This window comes from Calidris pugnax, unplaced genomic scaffold (genome assembly GCF_001431845.1).
Source record: "Calidris pugnax isolate Ruff unplaced genomic scaffold, ASM143184v1 scaffold128, whole genome shotgun sequence".
Classification (NCBI taxonomy): Eukaryota; Metazoa; Chordata; class Aves; order Charadriiformes; family Scolopacidae; genus Calidris; species Calidris pugnax.
This window is the reverse complement of record NW_015090851.1, coordinates 1,563,925-1,581,969: the sequence shown is the minus strand read 5'-3', so window position 1 is coordinate 1,581,969 and position 18,045 is coordinate 1,563,925. Positions and strand designations below refer to the sequence as shown.

At 35.4% G+C, this 18,045-nt stretch overlaps 1 protein-coding gene across 14 annotated transcripts in view; it reads left to right on the top strand.

Annotated features, from left to right (window-relative positions):
* ERC2 (ELKS/RAB6-interacting/CAST family member 2) overlaps positions 1–18,045 on the top strand; it is a 486,059-nt gene that overhangs the window by 56,324 nt on the left and 411,690 nt on the right. For 10 of the 14 annotated variants that reach the window (XR_001412191.1, XR_001412196.1, XR_001412199.1 and 7 more), the window contains exons 3-4: positions 1,964–1,987; positions 2,616–3,032. Coding sequence is in view for 1 of the 14 variants with exons in the window: in XM_014943272.1 (XP_014798758.1) it covers positions 1,964–1,987; positions 2,616–3,032 (441 nt within the window). In the remaining 13 variants the exon portion in view is untranslated. The remainder of the gene's footprint in view (positions 1–1,963; positions 1,988–2,615; positions 3,033–18,045) is intronic. The other 4 variants (XR_001412198.1, XR_001412192.1, XR_001412197.1 and 1 more) reach the window with 1 other exon arrangement.

The following is an 18,045-nucleotide window of genomic DNA, read 5'->3' as shown; positions in this document are numbered from 1 at the left end:
TAGCTATAATTTCTTTCTTTCTTGACTTTGCACAAGGCTTGTCACTTCCATCTTAGTAGCAGGCAATTTTTTACATGACAGTAGACTGGATTATTCAATATGTTTTTTGATTTTGGTGCGTGGGTGATGGTACGAAGTATGAGAAGCTGTGTCCTTCTGTAGGTGGACTAACAGTTTTTAACTGGGGAGTCTCCCTGTCATTTCCTTTTCCTCCGCTGTTCACCATGTATCTAAGACTTTGGGATGCTCTGAAAGTGCTTATGTGCTCTGGCCCAAGGCATAATGTGGCAGCACAGTTCTCTGCAGGCAATTCCTTTGGCAGTAGCCAGTTGGCACAGATTAGAGGAACTTCCTCAAGTATAATATGAATTGGAATCTGGGAATGGCCATTCATTATTCTTCCTTGCATAGTTTTGTTTCAGTTTATGGGGGAAAATTTTTAAAACCTGCACTATGCTTAATCCAGAGAAGTTGGGTGGAACTTCCTGTGCCGTTCCATGGATTGCATCTTGGAGTCAGGCTATAGAGAAGGAATGAAAAATTTCAGAGAGAACTGTTTATCTATTGCCAAGAGATTGGCATGGAAATATTTCTTGTCAATTGGCCTGTAGAAGTTATGAAATATATGATAGACCTTGCATGATCTTTTGAAATCCCATGAAGTTCTATGTCTATGTAATGACAGCAGTGTGACAGATATTCACAGCACTCCTACATTCCTCCCCCTACTGCAATTAATTATACAGTTTCTTTCCACCCTCACAACATTTGTTCTTTCCCTTCTTAACTAGCTGCAGATACAAAAGTCTGTGCCAGCACAAGTCTAAATCTGGTCCATCATGTTCAGAGAGAGTTCTAAGTCTTGAAGGTGTACAAAAATGGATTCTCTTATGTCAAAGTAGCAGTAGTCTGCCACAGCTGAGGCTGTTAGTTTTGACACAATTACTGAGAAGCAGCCACAACTACTGTTGTCAACAACAAACATGGTTATGGATAGAACCTAAGAACTGCATACATAGGTTGCTGTGGTATAGAGAAGGAAGTTGTCTGGCTTATCTTAACAGAATTGCTGTTTGAAGTCTGATTTCTAATCATTTGTGTGTGGATACAGCAGTTTTGGCTTTTACAGCTTGTATTGAGAATGGTTGTATGTTAAGCTTGCTTTTATTTTTGTCTTGCAACATTTAAAATGCTTTGGAAATTAGTTTATTTTTGCTTAGCTAAAGTCTTAGACAAGGCATTTGCTTGGCTTGGGAAAAAATTTATTTGTTAATAGTTTTTAGCATCAAATAATTAATATTGTCTAATTTAACATTGGGGGACATCTTAAATCATTATTCAGATGAGAGAAAACAAATGTCTTCTTTTGACTATTTCTAGACTACTGGTAATTGCTGAATATTGCTGTTGCTTTGTAGCAAAATAATTTTGGCATGTGGAGGATTTAGTTCACTGTGCTTTTGCAAAGTAAACTTTATACGTGTCTTATTTCAGCCAGTCATTCTTTTGAAGAATGTATAGATAAAAGCTTCATTCCTCAAAGCAATACCCTGAGACTGATTTATATTGAATAAGGAGTGCAAGGTTTACCTCTTGAATAGAGAAAGATCCTTATACTTAGATGTAGAACAAATATTTTAGGACAAGTTACTGTGTTTTGAAAAACCTTGAAGTGTAAAAGAATAGTAAGATAAAATAGGAATGTTATTATTCATTATGGGATTAATTATTTATAATATGTTTTTCTCTGTCACATCCATTGAGTAAAGTCTGTCTATAGCTTAGGTTTGTATATTTGAGTACTGTGAAGTTGTTGGTGCCTTTCTGTATAACTCAATAAAATTATTTTTTGTTGAAGGTACTTTTTGTTGAATTCAGTTCTTTCTGTTGAATCTCTTTTGCTTACATCTGAACTTTATTTATGTTGATTTTGCTTCATTTTTTCATTTACCATGCTGTTCAGTTTTTGGATGCCAGGAGAACAAAGGTTTGTCCACTATTTGCAGTCAATTTATTTTTCATAATTCAGTATTGCTTATTGTGTTTTTTGTTTGCTTGTTAGAGATACAGTAATCCTGTTTACTAAACATGTTCATAGCTTTAGTTGCCACAAGAAAAAACTGAAACCAACCAGCCCCAACTCAGCCCCTCCCCAAAGTCGCCTTCAATTCTAGTGAGAGCTTTGATTGACTTCATAAGCAACAGTACTGTTGGGCACCATGAAGGGCAAAATTACCTTTAGTCTCTGAAGTAATTTAGAAAACATGGAATACTGAGTCTTTCAGCTTTATAGGTACATATTAACTGTATTAATGGATGTGTCGCTGCCTAGTGTTTGGGTTTGTTGGTTTGCCTTTCTTTGCTATTTGTTTTACCTATAGCTGAAACTATTTTGTGTGTGTGTCTTGTCTTTTTTTTTTTTTTCCCTAGAAGCACTTGAAAGATATCATTACAAATATTGTCACATGCATTTGCTATTTTATAAGGTCATTTGATATACTTTCATTATTGATTCTAGTGGGGTTTTGTAACAGCATACAACAAAAGTTTAATTAAATGCTAGTCTACATTCAGGTCCTAAATTGCTTCTGTTTCCTGTCTTTTTCTTATTGCAGCATCTGCAAATGACAATCCAGGCACTTCAAGATGAGCTTAGAACCCAGAGAGACCTTAACCATCTTCTCCAGCAAGAAAGTGGAAACCGAGGGGCTGAGCATTTTACCATTGAGCTCACAGAGGAGAATTTTCGAAGACTTCAAGCAGAACATGATAGACAAGCTAAAGAGCTCTTCCTGTTGAGAAAAACGTTAGAAGAAATGGAGCTTAGGATTGAAACACAAAAGCAAACACTAAATGCCAGAGATGAATCAATAAAGAAGCTTCTGGAAATGTTGCAAAGTAAAGGTTTGCCATCTAAAGGAATGGAAGATGACAATGAGAGAACTCGAAGGATGGCAGAAGCTGAATCTCAGGTTAATCATTTAGAAGTGATTTTAGATCAGAAGGAGAAGGAAAACATGCATCTTAGAGAGGTAAGAAAAAACTTCTTTATTTAAAAGATACTGTCAAAGTACTTGCTGCTGTTTTAGAAATATACTTCAGAGTATCTAAGTGTTTTCTTTATCTGCTCTCATTTTTTAATAGATAAAGGTAATGTGCATATTTATTACAGATCTAGAACACATCTGTAATAAATATACAGCAGGACTATATGACACTTGAAAGAAATTATAAGAAATTATGGAAGAAAAGTAATTGTATTTGGGACTTGCTGTCTCAGTCATTGTTGCTTTGCATATTTTCTGTATTCTTTGTATTTCACAAGTCATTGTTTGGCAAGTGAAGACTAGAACTACTGAAGAGAGAAGTAACACCTTCTGGTGCTATGAACTAAATAGCCATAAGTGCATGCTACTTTTGTGTTTGATTTTACCCCTTGAGTTTGAAATGAGTGCATTAAAATGTTTTACCTTCCATGGAACAAAGGCTTCTGCCTATGTGTATTTCTAATGTATTTTCATGTGTGGTGCCCCAACTTTTTGAGTAAGTATACAACATAATGTTGTACATTAAAACACTGGGGTGATGGCTGCACTGTACCTTGAGAAATCCTTAATTTGATCCCAAGCCCACCTATGCCAGCTGCCCACATCACTTGTGAATGCATTTTTGGGACTGGATGTGGGATGATTGAATTAGAACACTTGAAACAAAATCTTGCTGGGTGTTAGCCCACCTACGCCTCTACATCCCAGCAGTCCATCAGCATTGTCACGTGACTGGCATCACGCAAACAGGACAGTGCGAGTCTTCCTCAGAAAGACCCTGTTGCTTCCTGCTAAGAAGGGTGAAAATTGCAGGGAGAAGGAGTACAAGCTACCCCCAATAAGAAGAATCATGACAAACAGGTCTGTTTCTTCTAGAAACAGTGTAGTCCGATTGAACTTCCAGTCTAGTAAAAACACCAGTTTGCCTGACAGAGAAAAACATGAATGAAATTAGTACAAGAGCATAGAAAACTATTATTTGCTCCTGTGTATCACTGAAACATATGAATGCTAGAGATTAAGAACAGCTGTTTACATCTACAGAATGTTGTCAAAATGTTTTCTTTGATATGGACAAATTATTTTGTGATTAGCTTATGGCTACTTTAGTATTCTGTTTTCTTCCTCTTTTTTTTTTTTTTGTCTGGTCTTCTGTGACTGAGAATATTGAGGACTTAGTGGTATCTGGGGCCCATCTGAAGTGTGGAAACTGGAAAATTTGCAAGTCACAATGATACATTTCAGTAAAGTTTTCTTGTGAAGGCATAGATCCTGAATCTTTTCACAGGCAGAATTGTAATTAAAAAGTGGTGCCACCTGTTAATGAAGTCTGAAAATCAGTGGATCCTGGAAGGAGTTGCATAGGGAGTTAATGATACTGATTTTGGGAGAAGTTCTATAAGCTAGCACTCAGGTATGATGTATAGGGTGTATGAACTCTGCAGAAAATAAATGTTTAGTAGATGCCTGCTTGTTTTTCCAGGAATCTGGATTTGATTGTTCAAGTGGGTTCTTGGAAAAAGTTCTGAGGTTCAAATTTTGTCTTTTGCTGTCTTGTTATGGGAAGTTGTCTGCCTGCTTTGAGGGAATATCAGATATTCTTTATAGTTTTATCTACTTGTTAAAAGTCCAAATGGATCAATTTTTGATCTTTGTGTAGTTTGCTAAGTCCTCGTTATTCTGCAGTGCTTGTTTGAATTGCTGTCACTAAATGTAGTCTTCATCCTGCAATACAGTTGCACAAACATGATACGCATGAAACAAATCCATAATACAGTTTTCCAACGTGATAAAACAGGAATTACTGTGTTGAATCTTCTGCAGTAGTCTTCTCAGTGGATTGATATTTTTATTTTTTTCAATTTGTATTTGTAAATTTTCATTCTAACTGCTCAAATGACCTTGCAGAGTTACTGGATTTTTTTCCCCCTAAGAATGCTTTAAAAGTAAACTGGAACTTGGATACATTTTTAATTAATTTCATTCATTATTTAGTATTTGATCAAATTGTTTTAATATTTCTATATCTTTAACAATATATTTTTCATTTTAAAACTTCATCTAAAATATTCTGCTTTCTATATTTTTACAGGTTGGAGTATTATAATCATGTGTTGAGTGTATTTCTGAGAAACTAGTATATTGTCATGTGTAATATACTGTTTGACCAAATCCTAAACACTTGTTTCTGTTTTTTAATTACTTTGCTATTTGACTTTCTGCCACTGCACTTGAAACAAGTTAAGGAAGATAAATTTCCTTGTAGCAGCAAATTAAGTTATTCAAGCATCAGAATTTTCTGTGTGTCAATTTACTCTTACAATGATAGATTTGGCTGTAGTCTCCAGTGGAGAGAGTGCTGTCTATGGAAAAAGACAAAAAAGTTGTACACAGTGGAAATGAGGTTGAATGTGGGGAAAAAAAAAAGTGAAGATTACTGATTTTTTACAGCCTCAACACTACATTAAAAAGTATGGATATAGATGGGCTTCTCATAAGCTGTGCTGTTGGTATTTAGTTTGAAAATACTTTCAATCTGAAGTTTTTCAGTTCTTGAAATCTAGTTGTGTACCATCCTGTTACCTTTTAAATCCTAACTGGAGAAGGGCCAAATCTTAAATGTATTTTGCTGAGCTTTTAAACATGATTTCCCCTAATGCAACCGTACCTTTCTACCTTATGCTGTTCATTTCTTAGTGCTTTAAAATAGTGCCAAAGCTGGAATCTGTCTTCTCTCTTGTTCATTCACAGTCTTTTAGATCTGTCAACATGGTGGAATAGAAAGCTGATGGATGAGAAGCAGAAGAAATTGATTTTGTTATTAATAATCACTGCTGGGTAGACTTTTGACCAAACCAGAGACTTAAACAAACATACTGTGAGAGAATCTGAAGTAACTGGTTGTGAAACACTGGTAATTAAGGACACCCTTTTCTACACACCCATGTCTCCCATGGCTGTCAGTTCTATTTCCTTGACCTGCACCGCTCTGAGCACTGATCATTGTATAGTAAGGGATATATTTTTTTTAGCTGCTTTTGTCTAGCTAGTAATTTTTTCAAAGTTTACTTGACTAGTAGAGAGAAATAACTTTCCACTTTGTCCTTCAGTATCTACCACTTTGTTAATTACAAAGTATTTCTCGTATTCATTTTCTGCCTATTTCACATAAGTGAGCACCTCACCATAAAGCTAATATCCTGCTGTTTGGATTAAAAATAATTTGCCTCGCATCCAAGAATCATGTAAAATTTTCTCTTTCTTGAGCCATTAATTGTTTCTTTTTTTCCTGTGAATAGCCATAGCAGAATTTCATAATATAGCTGCCTTTGAAGATACGGAATTTCTCTAGGCTTTGGATTATATTTCTTAGAGAAAGTACAAGGAAGAGATATAAAAATAGCTAGTGTACCAGGGGCATAGGAATAGCTCTTAGCAGATTTGGATTGACTTTGGTGTGTTAACTACCTGGCCCTTAAAGACTGTACCTTTCTGCAGTGTGCAGTCTACTGCAACTTTAAACTTTGTTTTACAGAGGCCCACTTGTGATGATAGGTTTACTCAAGTTTTGTGTTTGAAGGTCTTGGGAATGCCAAATTAGAGGCTTCCTATACAGGAGGAGGAGAACACTTAGCTGAAGTTGGAATCCTGCTCTTTTTTAGAAATGGCAAATAGTATCGGTGTTGGTAAGGTTCATTAAAATGTTAGGAAATAAGCTATGCAAATAATGGGATTAGATTTCTTCCCATGTCTTAAGAAATTTAAAATCTATGAAATAAGCTTTCACAAAGATAGCTAGATTCCCAGCTTTGTGATAGCAACTTAGGAAACTTTGTTACAACTGATTCAGAAAGCAAAAAAGAACAAATGAAACTGATTGAATAGCAAAAGGTGTGAGCATGTGTTTCTGCTTCAGTTTTGGAGATGCAGCATATTGAGGAGAGAATGTTGAGCTCTTTTCCATAGATTCTGAGAACTTCTGCCCAGTTTGCACTCAGTTTTCCATCACTGAGTTGGACTGAATCCTGTGTCTGTAACTAACTTACTTCACGCAAATATTTTTGTTAATGTGTTTCAAAGGTAGAAGAATTTTATTATTATTTTCTGAGACAAAATGATACAGCATTTGCTCTGATAAAGAAATAATGTATCCTGTATGGAACAAAGTGGTCTTTACAAATGCACACACATAAGAAAAATGACATTCTTGGGCTGGGCAGTCTCCCTGCAAGTATGTTAATGGTTGAAATCTGTCTTAAAGCCATAATGTCATACCATGGGATTCTTCATGTTCAGAATTGAATATCATGAAGATCACTAAATACACATTCCTGACAGAAAACACAAGATGCCTGCCTTAAAGTTATTAAATTGGTTGTCACATGTCTCTCTCAGAATTTAAAATAAAGATTTTTTTTTCTCTATAACTTTGGGAGAACTGTAGGTAATGTGGGGATTTTATCATGTGGAAATCTAGCACAGATGTTTGGTATTACTTTTTTTTAAACATAGTGACCACACATTATTTACCCTAAGTACCATTAAGTATTTTTTTATTATTGCTATTAAAAACTTGCCTTAGGCAAAGTCCCACTAAATCTCTAGTAAAGTCAAATGTTAAAATTCCAGCAAGTATTTTATTATATATACATACATGTATATTACACATGCCCTCTCTCTATAGCATACAATTTCACTACAACAGAATCTGAGATCATACAGGATTTTATATGCACATTTTAACTCTTATCTTGCATGTATTCTTAAAATAATGTTCTTGCACATGGTTTAAAGCTACAGCTTTTTTAATATTTAGTAGAAAGAAGAAGAACACAGCTTCTTTATTATAATTTAAAGTGTACTTTTAAACTTTCAAGAGTTTTTTAAAACTTGCTCTATCTTTGAACTCAGCTTGGTCAAATAATGAAGGCTGATGATAGGATTTGAACTGCCATCATGAATTAGTTATTGCATGTTTTTAAAGTTATTAATGGAGCAAAGTTCCTTCTTCCACTGTGAGTAGAACAGATGCCTTGCAGACTTTTGGTGTTTACTGTAAATGTCTTACACTGGAGCCAGTAGTAATTTACTAAGGAAATGTTTTATCGACACCAAACGTTTCTTCCCTGAAGTTAGTTACATAGATTAACAACCATTCTAGACTGAACCTCTTTATTAGGTTCATTAGTGCCTCTTTCCTTTTATTTCTCCTGGCTCAGCTGAAAATATTAATCTAATCTGTTGCTGTAAAGACAATTACTTTCTATCAGAATATCAATAGTAATATGTTTTTTTAAGGTGACCCCTTAAGTATACAGAAGGACTTTGCAATGTTGGCAGGCACTCCAGACATGAGAAAGTAGACAGAACCTGATTATGCTCTAGAGAACAGTTATTATTTCGAACATAGCCCGTTCAGATTTTGTTATGCCCCATGATATTCTTGCCAGGGTACTTGGTTGCAATAGTTATTATAAATCCATATGGAGGATAAGAAAGCTTTGTTCATTTAGAAATCAGTTTCTTTAAATACAGTATTACTATCCATGACATCACCAGTAGTTTGGAATCTAGAATATGAAAAACCTGTCCATTTAGAAGTGACATGTCTCAGAGAAGTAACTAAAGAAATTATTTTAGGAAGAGAGAGGAAAATCTGAGATTCATGAATTAGCTGCATTTTCTATACCTTTCAATATGCGAAGGTGAATAGTGTTGATCCTGCCAGCATTCCTGGAAAGTGCATCCTTTAGAAGGTAATCTGGGAACTGTCTTGAATTGCTGTAAAATTGGTATTGTCCCCACATGTGGAAATACTATCTTTGCAGGGCTGTTTGCTCAGTTCACACATTTACAACTTTCAGGCTGCATGTAAACATTTAAGAGACTAGCTGATAGTGAAACAGATTAAAATGATCAATTTTGGTTTCTATCATAGATTTTTCTTCCTTTTGTCTTCTCTATTGTCTTTTAAAGTCTCTGTTCTTTAAACATGCTGCTACTCATCTCTGTGGCAATAGTTTCATTTCTTTATAATGTAATTAATTTTCTCTAGCTTTGTCTTCTTGTCCTTGTTCATATGAATGACAACAGCTTATGTATGTGACCTGCAGCTCTTACACGTTGATGTATTTTCACTGACAGAATCAGAGCTAAATTTGTGGGGAAGAGGGGAGTTGGTTACCCTTGAAGTCCTGTGTATAACTTTCTGCTTTAGACTCTGTCCTAAGTGCAAGAAGATGTACCTAGAGAGTAGTTAAGCCATGGGATAGATTGCCCAGTAGTTGAGGAACCTTATTGGGCTGAGGAGATACAAGATACGGATCATAAATCCCACAGAATTTAAGCTCATAGCACAGTTTATTATTCTTAGAAGTGCATGTGAAAGTCATTTGGTCATATTATGTGCTATCTTCAACATTTATTTTAGAATTATTTTCATTTAGTAATTCTGTTCCCATTGGATAATCCATGGCTAAGACTTTTCTTAGAACAGTCATTGGAAAAAAAAACAAACCCAAAACTTGTCAGAGAGAATGTGGACATTTGCTGCTCCTACTGAAATGGAACTGGTCTGAGAGTGATTATGCATCTCCTTAGTTGCTCTGCACAATGCAACGCTTAGTCAGTACTATCTGATAGAGGCATGTTTCCTAATCACTTGATCCATTCAGGGAGGCCATATTTCTGACCACCTTACAGCTTCTAAAAAAAAAAAACAATCCAAAAATAAAAAGGTAGAATCAGTGGTGATATGAAAGTGTCTTCCAGAATGTCAGCACTCCAAATACAACAAAAATATTGATCTTCCCACTGATCTGCATTGCCAATGTTTTTTGCATGCCTCAGTTTATTTTTAACAAATTGTCTCTCAGTGTCTGTCTTAGTGTAATACTCCTCTTCTCTATAGCTGAGGAAAATGAAACAAATGGTAAGTCACCAGACTGCCCACCAGAAAATCAGTAGTGAAGCAGTGGGAAGGATCTGAATGAGTTCCACGTACATTCCCTGATGACTGTTATTCATTTTTGTCCACTATGCAAATGGAACGGTCGTAGTTGAAAAAGGAGTGTCTTTTTTCAAATATTTGTATTTACTATAAAAGGATGTATTTTAACATGCTAATGACTTAAATAGGTTTTGTTTAAAACATGAGCTGCTAGAAACTGCTGTAAGCAACTATGTCAAATCACCTTAAAGAAGAGACAGCTGGAAATGAAAGGGCTTGGCAAAAGGATAGGGCTGATAGTTGTGTGAAGAGTAAGCCCTGGGTAAGAGGGTTTTCAGTTGTTAATTTAAGATCAGCTGAATGCTTGAGGTGGAAGAGTTGCCTTTAGGTGTGAGATTTCTAGTACAAGCGCTGCTCCTTGCAAGTACCCTGTTCCAATCCAGCCAGACCTGGAGAGTTTATCAGATTACCAGTTCTGCCCAGTGTGAAGCAGTCAGTATTTTGAAAATTCAAGGACATGAATTCAGTTCCAGGTGTAGGCAAGAGTGTATGTTCTTAACATTTGGTAACTTTTCCTTGTATCACAAGCTATCTCTTGAGGGTAAGATCTAGTATTCTGAAATACCATTGCTTTCTATTTCCCTTCTATTATTTACTGTCTTCCATAGTCTTGTAAGGTCATGCTGGCCTGTTTTCTAGTAAAAGAAGTGTAGACTTGATTATACAGCAGTAATGCAGGTTCTAAGCTATTCTTTATATTTTTAAAAAAAAAAAAGTGTTTTCAGAATGAGGTCAAAGAATCAAATTTTCAGTCAAGTGGATTCTTACTCATGTGCTGAATTATTGTTCATGTTTGAACTAATAAACTTAATTAAACTTCTGCTTACACTTGACACATGCAAATGATGTGTCTCTTGTTTGCTGACTCCTGCCTGTATTTCATATTGAGGTGCAACTGACTGAATCTACTGGGTAAGGATATAAGATATCATTGGTTAGTGATAAGGTCTTTTATGTCAGATGCTGTTTCCTAATTGAAAAAACATTAAAAAGAACTAAGCAAGTGTTAGTGTAACATTCGTGTTGGGTGCATTTACTGCAAGTTATAATTACTGACCCTCAGCCAGCAGACATAAGGAATTGGAAGCATGCTTATGAGGTGGACTTAAAACCTGAACCAAATTTTTTATTCAGCTATATTGTCTTATAACACCCCAGAAGGAAAATTGATCTGAAAAATTATTCTATCATCCATTTTAAACGAAAGCTTATTAACTTCATTAACTAAAGTAGTGGTTTTCAGATCCTGGACAAGAAGTAGCATATTGTTTACTAGATATCTGAAAGGATTGGGAAAAAAAGGTGTTATTAACTTATGCCCTTATTTGGCACGCAATTTTTTGTTACTATTAATAATTTTCAGATGATATTTTAAGATTAAAGCTTAAATGAGTTCAGGTTTCTCTTCTTCAAGTTAAATTCTTTAATTGCAAACATATATAACACCTAAGAATTAGTCTGTTCTGTAGGATGCATTTTCTGTGGTAGTTACGTGTGGAAGTCAAACTATGGTTCAAATGGTTTGGTTGTGGCTCTCTTTAAAGTATGGTACTTGATGCTTCTGTACCAGTCATTGACAATGTATCCCACTTATGGGGACGGTGAAGTGCCATACTTCAAAAAAGAAGTATGTTTGTGTCAACAAAAAGTAAAAGATGCATTGTTTCTGCCATGCTTCCAAAGTATGATTCAGTTTTGTAAGTTCATAGATTTAGCTAATGTAGATAGAGGTTTTAGTCACTTTTATCATGTTAAATGAACAAATAACCAATAGCATGTTATGTAAGCAGTACATATTAAAATTTCTACTAGAAATTATTATACAGCTATCATGATTATGCTATTCTTTTGCAACATTATTCACATTAAAAGAAAGGCTGCATAAAACCTTTTATGTTTTCGTAGAGGATCTGTGCTGTAAAGGCTGGAGGCATGGTGAAACTTAATGTATTCTATTTTCATATATCCTCTTGTCAAGGAATGGAGTTTAAGAAAAAAAACACCCCAAAACCCCAGATGATAGTACGCAAGTAGAACATATTTTTTTTTATTTACTTGCTTTTTAAAAGTTCTTTCCTTTTTAAGTTAGCAATTGGTTTATAATCTACTGTCATATAACTTGCTAACTAGAGAATTATGGTTCACTTTTTCTTCTAGCTTCTGATTCTGCAATCATACTTTTCTTTCAAGATGCTTATGTAAACCATTGCTCAGAATCTAATTGCATAGTTTGTTTAAAAACAAGGATGTGAAAAAGTATCTCCTGAATAGTTCTAATGTTGGCATTTTGAATTACAATAGGAACATGATAGGCCTTATCTCATTAGAACCTCACTCCAACTGTGCACATGCTTGTGGGAATAGTCCCAGTCAATCATTGTATAAAATTACATAGTATAGGGAACAACATTAATCAGAGATCTAATCTCTCCTCTCCGTATATCACAAACCGATCCCCACACATGGAGATGTGTAATGGGAAGTGAGAAAGTTAGCAGGGTACTTTATTACCAATGCTGCATATTTCCTTAATACCCAGCACCATTCCCAGCTACCACTTCTCCATTTACATACATGTTACTTTGTTTCCTATAGGATAGTTAAGACTTCTGCAGCTTTGGTGTTTTCATGGATATGCACTGTGAGGTTTATGAAGATACAGACTTTCAGGTATCTAAAATTCATTCAGTATTGGAGGTCAGAGACATTCAAGTTAAGCTTTTCACTTAAGATTGTTCTATGAGTTGCAGTGGCTTTCAATTGAGATACTATAATCTTAAGTAAGAGTAGCCTGTTTGAGATGAGAGACTGTCATTCTACAGTTTCAAATGTAATATCTATTAAAAAGGAGGGGGAAAGCAGGGGGAGACACAGACACTAAATAATTATTCTAAATCAGTTGGTAACTTGATTGGTTTACATCCTTCATGTAAAAGCTGTAGGGTTATTTTGGTCAGTAGATGGCAGTCTTGAATGAGAATTGGTTTTAATTCTGGTTTTCAGAGATGATCGCACCCCCTTTGTTATTTTCTATTGATCATTTTACAATGATAGAATTAAGAGGAGGACTACCTTCCGTTTTAACGGAAAGAAAAATGTCACAGAGATTGTACAGTACTCTGTAAACTGAATGCAGTTTAAGATAGCTGCATGTAAGAACCAAAGCAATGAGACTAGCATAGTGCAGCTCCCTACAGAAGAAGTGAAATCAGGAATTCTGTGAAGGAATTAGTTCCCAATGTATTAGTCAAGATTTAGAATTTAATTTACAAAAGTAAAAGAACAAACTAAAAACGGATTGGAGTTCAACCATGATACATGCTCTCATACCCCAACTGCCAAAACACACTTCTACACTGGCACTATGTGACTGGCATTGGCTGATGGAGACTATCTCAAGTCATGCTGATGTGCCCTGCTGCATTTCAAGACAGGCTTGTAATACTTAGCTCACTCTGAAGGCTTTCTTGCCTTTTTAATGGCATGGTAATGTATAACCATGCTGAAAAAGCCAAAGGCAACACATGTATAGCTGCCTTCGCATCACAGAGTTTGTAATGAATTTTGGATCCTCTAACATGAAAGCCAGTGTATAGATATAGCCTTTGAAATACAGCCTATGAAATAATTCCTACAATTACTTCATTCTGGAAAATAAAGTACCTGACATCAGATGAGAAGGCTATATAAATATAGTAAAATTAGGTAGTAAGATGCAAAAAGATTTTTAAAAAGCTAATTTCTTATTAACTCTGGTAGGAATTCTAAATCTATATCTTCTATGCAAAATTTTATTTCTCATCTGTGTGAGATATTAATTGTTCCTTTTTTAACTTTCTGGAGTAGATAATACTTAAATTATTGTGTTCCTCGAGAATAAATAGCTGGGACTTATTCAAAACAGTGAAAAAGGTGCATTGTTTCTACTAAAAAATTTTAAAAAAAGTTCAAATGAAGACTCTCATATTGATCAAACTACAGGCCTTCATGATTCTTTTTAGTTTTAAAACGTATAATCTACTCAAAATACATGACTTTTAAACAACATGAAACTAATGGCGTAGAATATGTGCAAACCATTAAAAGAATTTTGGAACCTGATCCTGTAACAAGAGAGATAGAACATGTTGAGCAACTTGTGACCATTGCGAGGTGGGGGAGGTGAGACACAGAGAGGGGAAAAAGGCAGATGAATCAGAATTTTGCTTGTGTCCTTGCACATCAAGATTTATTTGGCCTAACTGCTACATATCAAGAAAACTTTGGTGTTTCTAAACACATCTATTTTCTCTTTAACATTTTCAGTGCTTTACTTTGTGTTTAGTACAGGGAGCCTCTATTCTGTAATGTGGTTAAAACTATACCTCATCTAAAACCCAGGAAAGTGAATAACATAAAAAACCCCAAAGATAAATTTGGGTCTTCTGACAAAATTTTGCTTGATGTATATGCATCTTTGTTTCTTACATCAGTATACTTGGGACACTGGAGCAATAGGAATAGAGACTGCCTCAAACATTTTTTTTTTTCAATCTGTGATGAGTAAGCAACAGTTTACAGCAGTATTGAAAAGATGACTAGGGGGTGCAATTGCATCTTTTTGAAACAAAAGGGTAATGTAAATGCCTGACAATTATAATTTTAAACATCTTTTATAGTAAAATATAATTTAATTATTATAAGTTAGTCAAGTGTACAGGCAAATTATGATAGTATATTAGGAAACCTACTTTTTTTAAAAGTTTATTTCAAATGTTAGCAAGTTTTTAGCAAGATCTTGAGTTCAGGCAGCACTGAATATGGCTACTGCATCTTGTAGCTTAAGGCACCTATGAGATACGGGGCACTATTGTGGCTCCAGCATCCCTTATTTGTGGTGAAGAAGCTACCATCCAAAAGAACAATGGTTTTAGTGAGAAAAAATGTTCTTCTTCTACATCTTAAGACTCGTAGGCTACATTGATTGTGATTAATTTCTCTGTTGTAAATACGAGTAATTCAACTTCTTACTATTTGCATTTTTACAAGTGATTGTACAAGTGTCAGATAGGTGAGAACAGCCAATATACTACTGCTCAGTTGTTGCCTTTGCTTCCATCTATTAAACATCCATTTTGATGAAGAATGACAGTATCCTAGGGAGTTACTGTACTGATAATTCCCTAAGATGTAGCTTTCATTCTTCACTTTTTTCTCCTCACATAGAAGATGCCTGTGGAGGTATTGGTAACTTGAAGAAATAACATAATGGTGAACAAACTTTTGTTGCGTGTTTTTTCTGTCACTGTAGTGCAATTACACATACATGCCACAAATAACTTTTTCCTTTTGTAGAGCTCTCTCAGGAGACCTTTCTCACAAGGGAAGTAGAACCTATATTCTGTCTAAAAGTGTACCGTCATAGCACAGGAGGAAGGATTTTTATTGCAGATGCATTGTTATTCCCAACAAAAGAGTTGGTCTGCTTCAGAGCATTGATGGACTGAACACCTGCACGTTTCAGAGTCAGGACAATCAGTTTGTTCTCAATTATTCCTGACTCGCTTGGAGAGAGTAATTTTCAGCTCTCAACTTGAAAAAGGCATATTTTCACATAGGAGTACATCTGGCAGACAAAAGATTTTCTGCTGATAACATATCTCAGAAAGCATTATCAATATAATGTTACCCTTCAGCCTCTCAACAGCATTGTGAGCATTTACAGAGGTCTTGGCAGTGCTTACATCCCATCTGCATCATTAAGGCACAGGATGACTGGCCAGAAAAAAGGAAATCTTACCAGGAGATTGGGAACAGATAAACATCCCCCCTCTTGTACATTTCTCTTATCTCAAAAAAAAAAAAAAGAAAAAAAAAAAGAAAAAGTAGTTTATTTTAACACAAACTCAGATGACAGAATTTATCAAAACAATGGTGGACTTCATGATGGCAAGACAGCTTCTGAAGGATTCCAAGTCAGGGCTACTTTGATTTGTTTCCAGTGAGCCCTTCTCTTGTTTCTGTCACATGCAGTTGGAAGTCTGGTGCCACATGCAAACTTGTTCTTAAATTTATTAGCCATTTTTTTCAGAATGATTTGCATTCCAGCAAAGTCTAAAAATACTGGTTTAAATCTCCAGAAAACCTGGTTGGTTTTTGTGTCTGATGGAATACAGAGTTAGAAACTTGTATAAAAACTTTCTTTCCTTTAAGTCCTTTGGAAACAAAGTAGGAATACATTACTAGTAAGTTGAATATTCCCAGTGTGTGGATTTATGGTGATTGAGCTTCATGGGAATCTTTGATTCAATTTAACATTGTGGATCTTTAACTAATGTAAAATGTATTTTAGTATTTCCTACAATCTCTTCCTGCTAGAATCATTGGACAGTACGGCAGGGATAAATTCCATAAATAAGGGAAAGTGTAGGCTATTTACAAATGCTAGCAAGCAGGATTTGGAACTGGTATGTACATAATCATGTGATATTTATGAACTGCTTACCAATTATTTAAAACATTCTGATAGTTTTAGCAGAAACTCTCCAAGGAAGAGAAGCGAAAGAACTAACTTGATATATCTAGTTTGCCGGTTGTGGGTGGGTTATCTATCTGGGCATTCATTGCAAACAGGAATATCAAAGAGATCCTGGATCTATGGCTGCTCAGAGATCTCTATGGGATGGTTTTCTGAGTCAGTCGTCAGGTTAACTAATACCTGTATTCCTATCATTACAATTACTGTGGCCAAAGTAGCAGTTCTGCTGGTATCTCCTGCGTTGACATGTCCCTTGGATTTCCACAGCTGTTTCAGCTGGCTATAGAGATGCTGTTCAGTAATCTCTTAAATCAGATTTCTTGTCTCTGCAAGAGAGATCTATTTGACACCTGTCTTCTCATGTTTAGTAGATATGTTTTGGATAGATATTTACTATAGAAAAGTCTAATTTAGACAATTGTAAGAGCAGGAAGGAGTTTACAAAGAAAGTGTGTCATGTCAGATTGGAAAAGTTTTTGTACATTATTTGAATAATTACATTTACCATTGTGACAGCTAAATTTATTTGACTTTATTCACTCCAGGTGAAAATTATTTATTGTAAACTTGGCAATGGTGTTTCTAGTCCTTCAATAGACTGCTGCACCTTAGGGTTGCAGTGACTCAGATTTATGAAAGAACTGCAAGAGTTCTTTTCCCACATGAACACCCTCCCCCCCATTTGCAGATATTAATATTTTAATATTACAGCTCTCCTGTATTGAAGTCTTTTGCCTCTGATCCCTTTTTAATTTTACTTCAAAAGTGGAATTACTTTAGCAATAAGAGTATCAGCCAGTATCAGGGTGAAACAATTGAGACTTTTCTGTGAAACTGTTTTGTCCCACTTTGGTACTCTACTATATTTCATCACTGAGGTGATCTGAATATGAAGCCACACTCAAAAATTTTGCCCAAGATAATTTCAGAATTCCACATTTGATCAGGTTATATGCTAACCTGTATTCCGAGACACATTCAAATCGTGAAATTATATGACACTTCTTAGATAACAGAAGTGCCTTGTTATTTGAAGGATGAAGTCCTCCTTCCCTAAACTGTTAGTCCTGTTGAGAGACTTAAAAATTTGACTGTCTCTGTGAAGAAGGCTTTGCTGTGAATTATCTGGCTCTGAACAGTCAGAACTTTTCTTTCCAAAAGTGTTAGATGCAGCTTTGCGTTCAGTTACAGGGAAACACTCACAGGGACAAGCAACTGAAAAAAGGAAAGTTTACCACCTTGTCTGTCCTCCGGATTTCTTTGAGATGCTTTGACCCTTTATGTATTCTTCTTCTTACCCACTTATCACTTCCTTATCACTTCCACTGTCATCTATACTCAGAACATAGAAGGCATGGCAGTAAGTCATGCCTCGTTCTTGCATCTTTTATCCTGGGAGTGTAGCTAGGATGCATGTGCAGAATAAGTAGCAGCTGTTATAACTTTGTTGCAGGTGAGTAAAGAGCATGAGT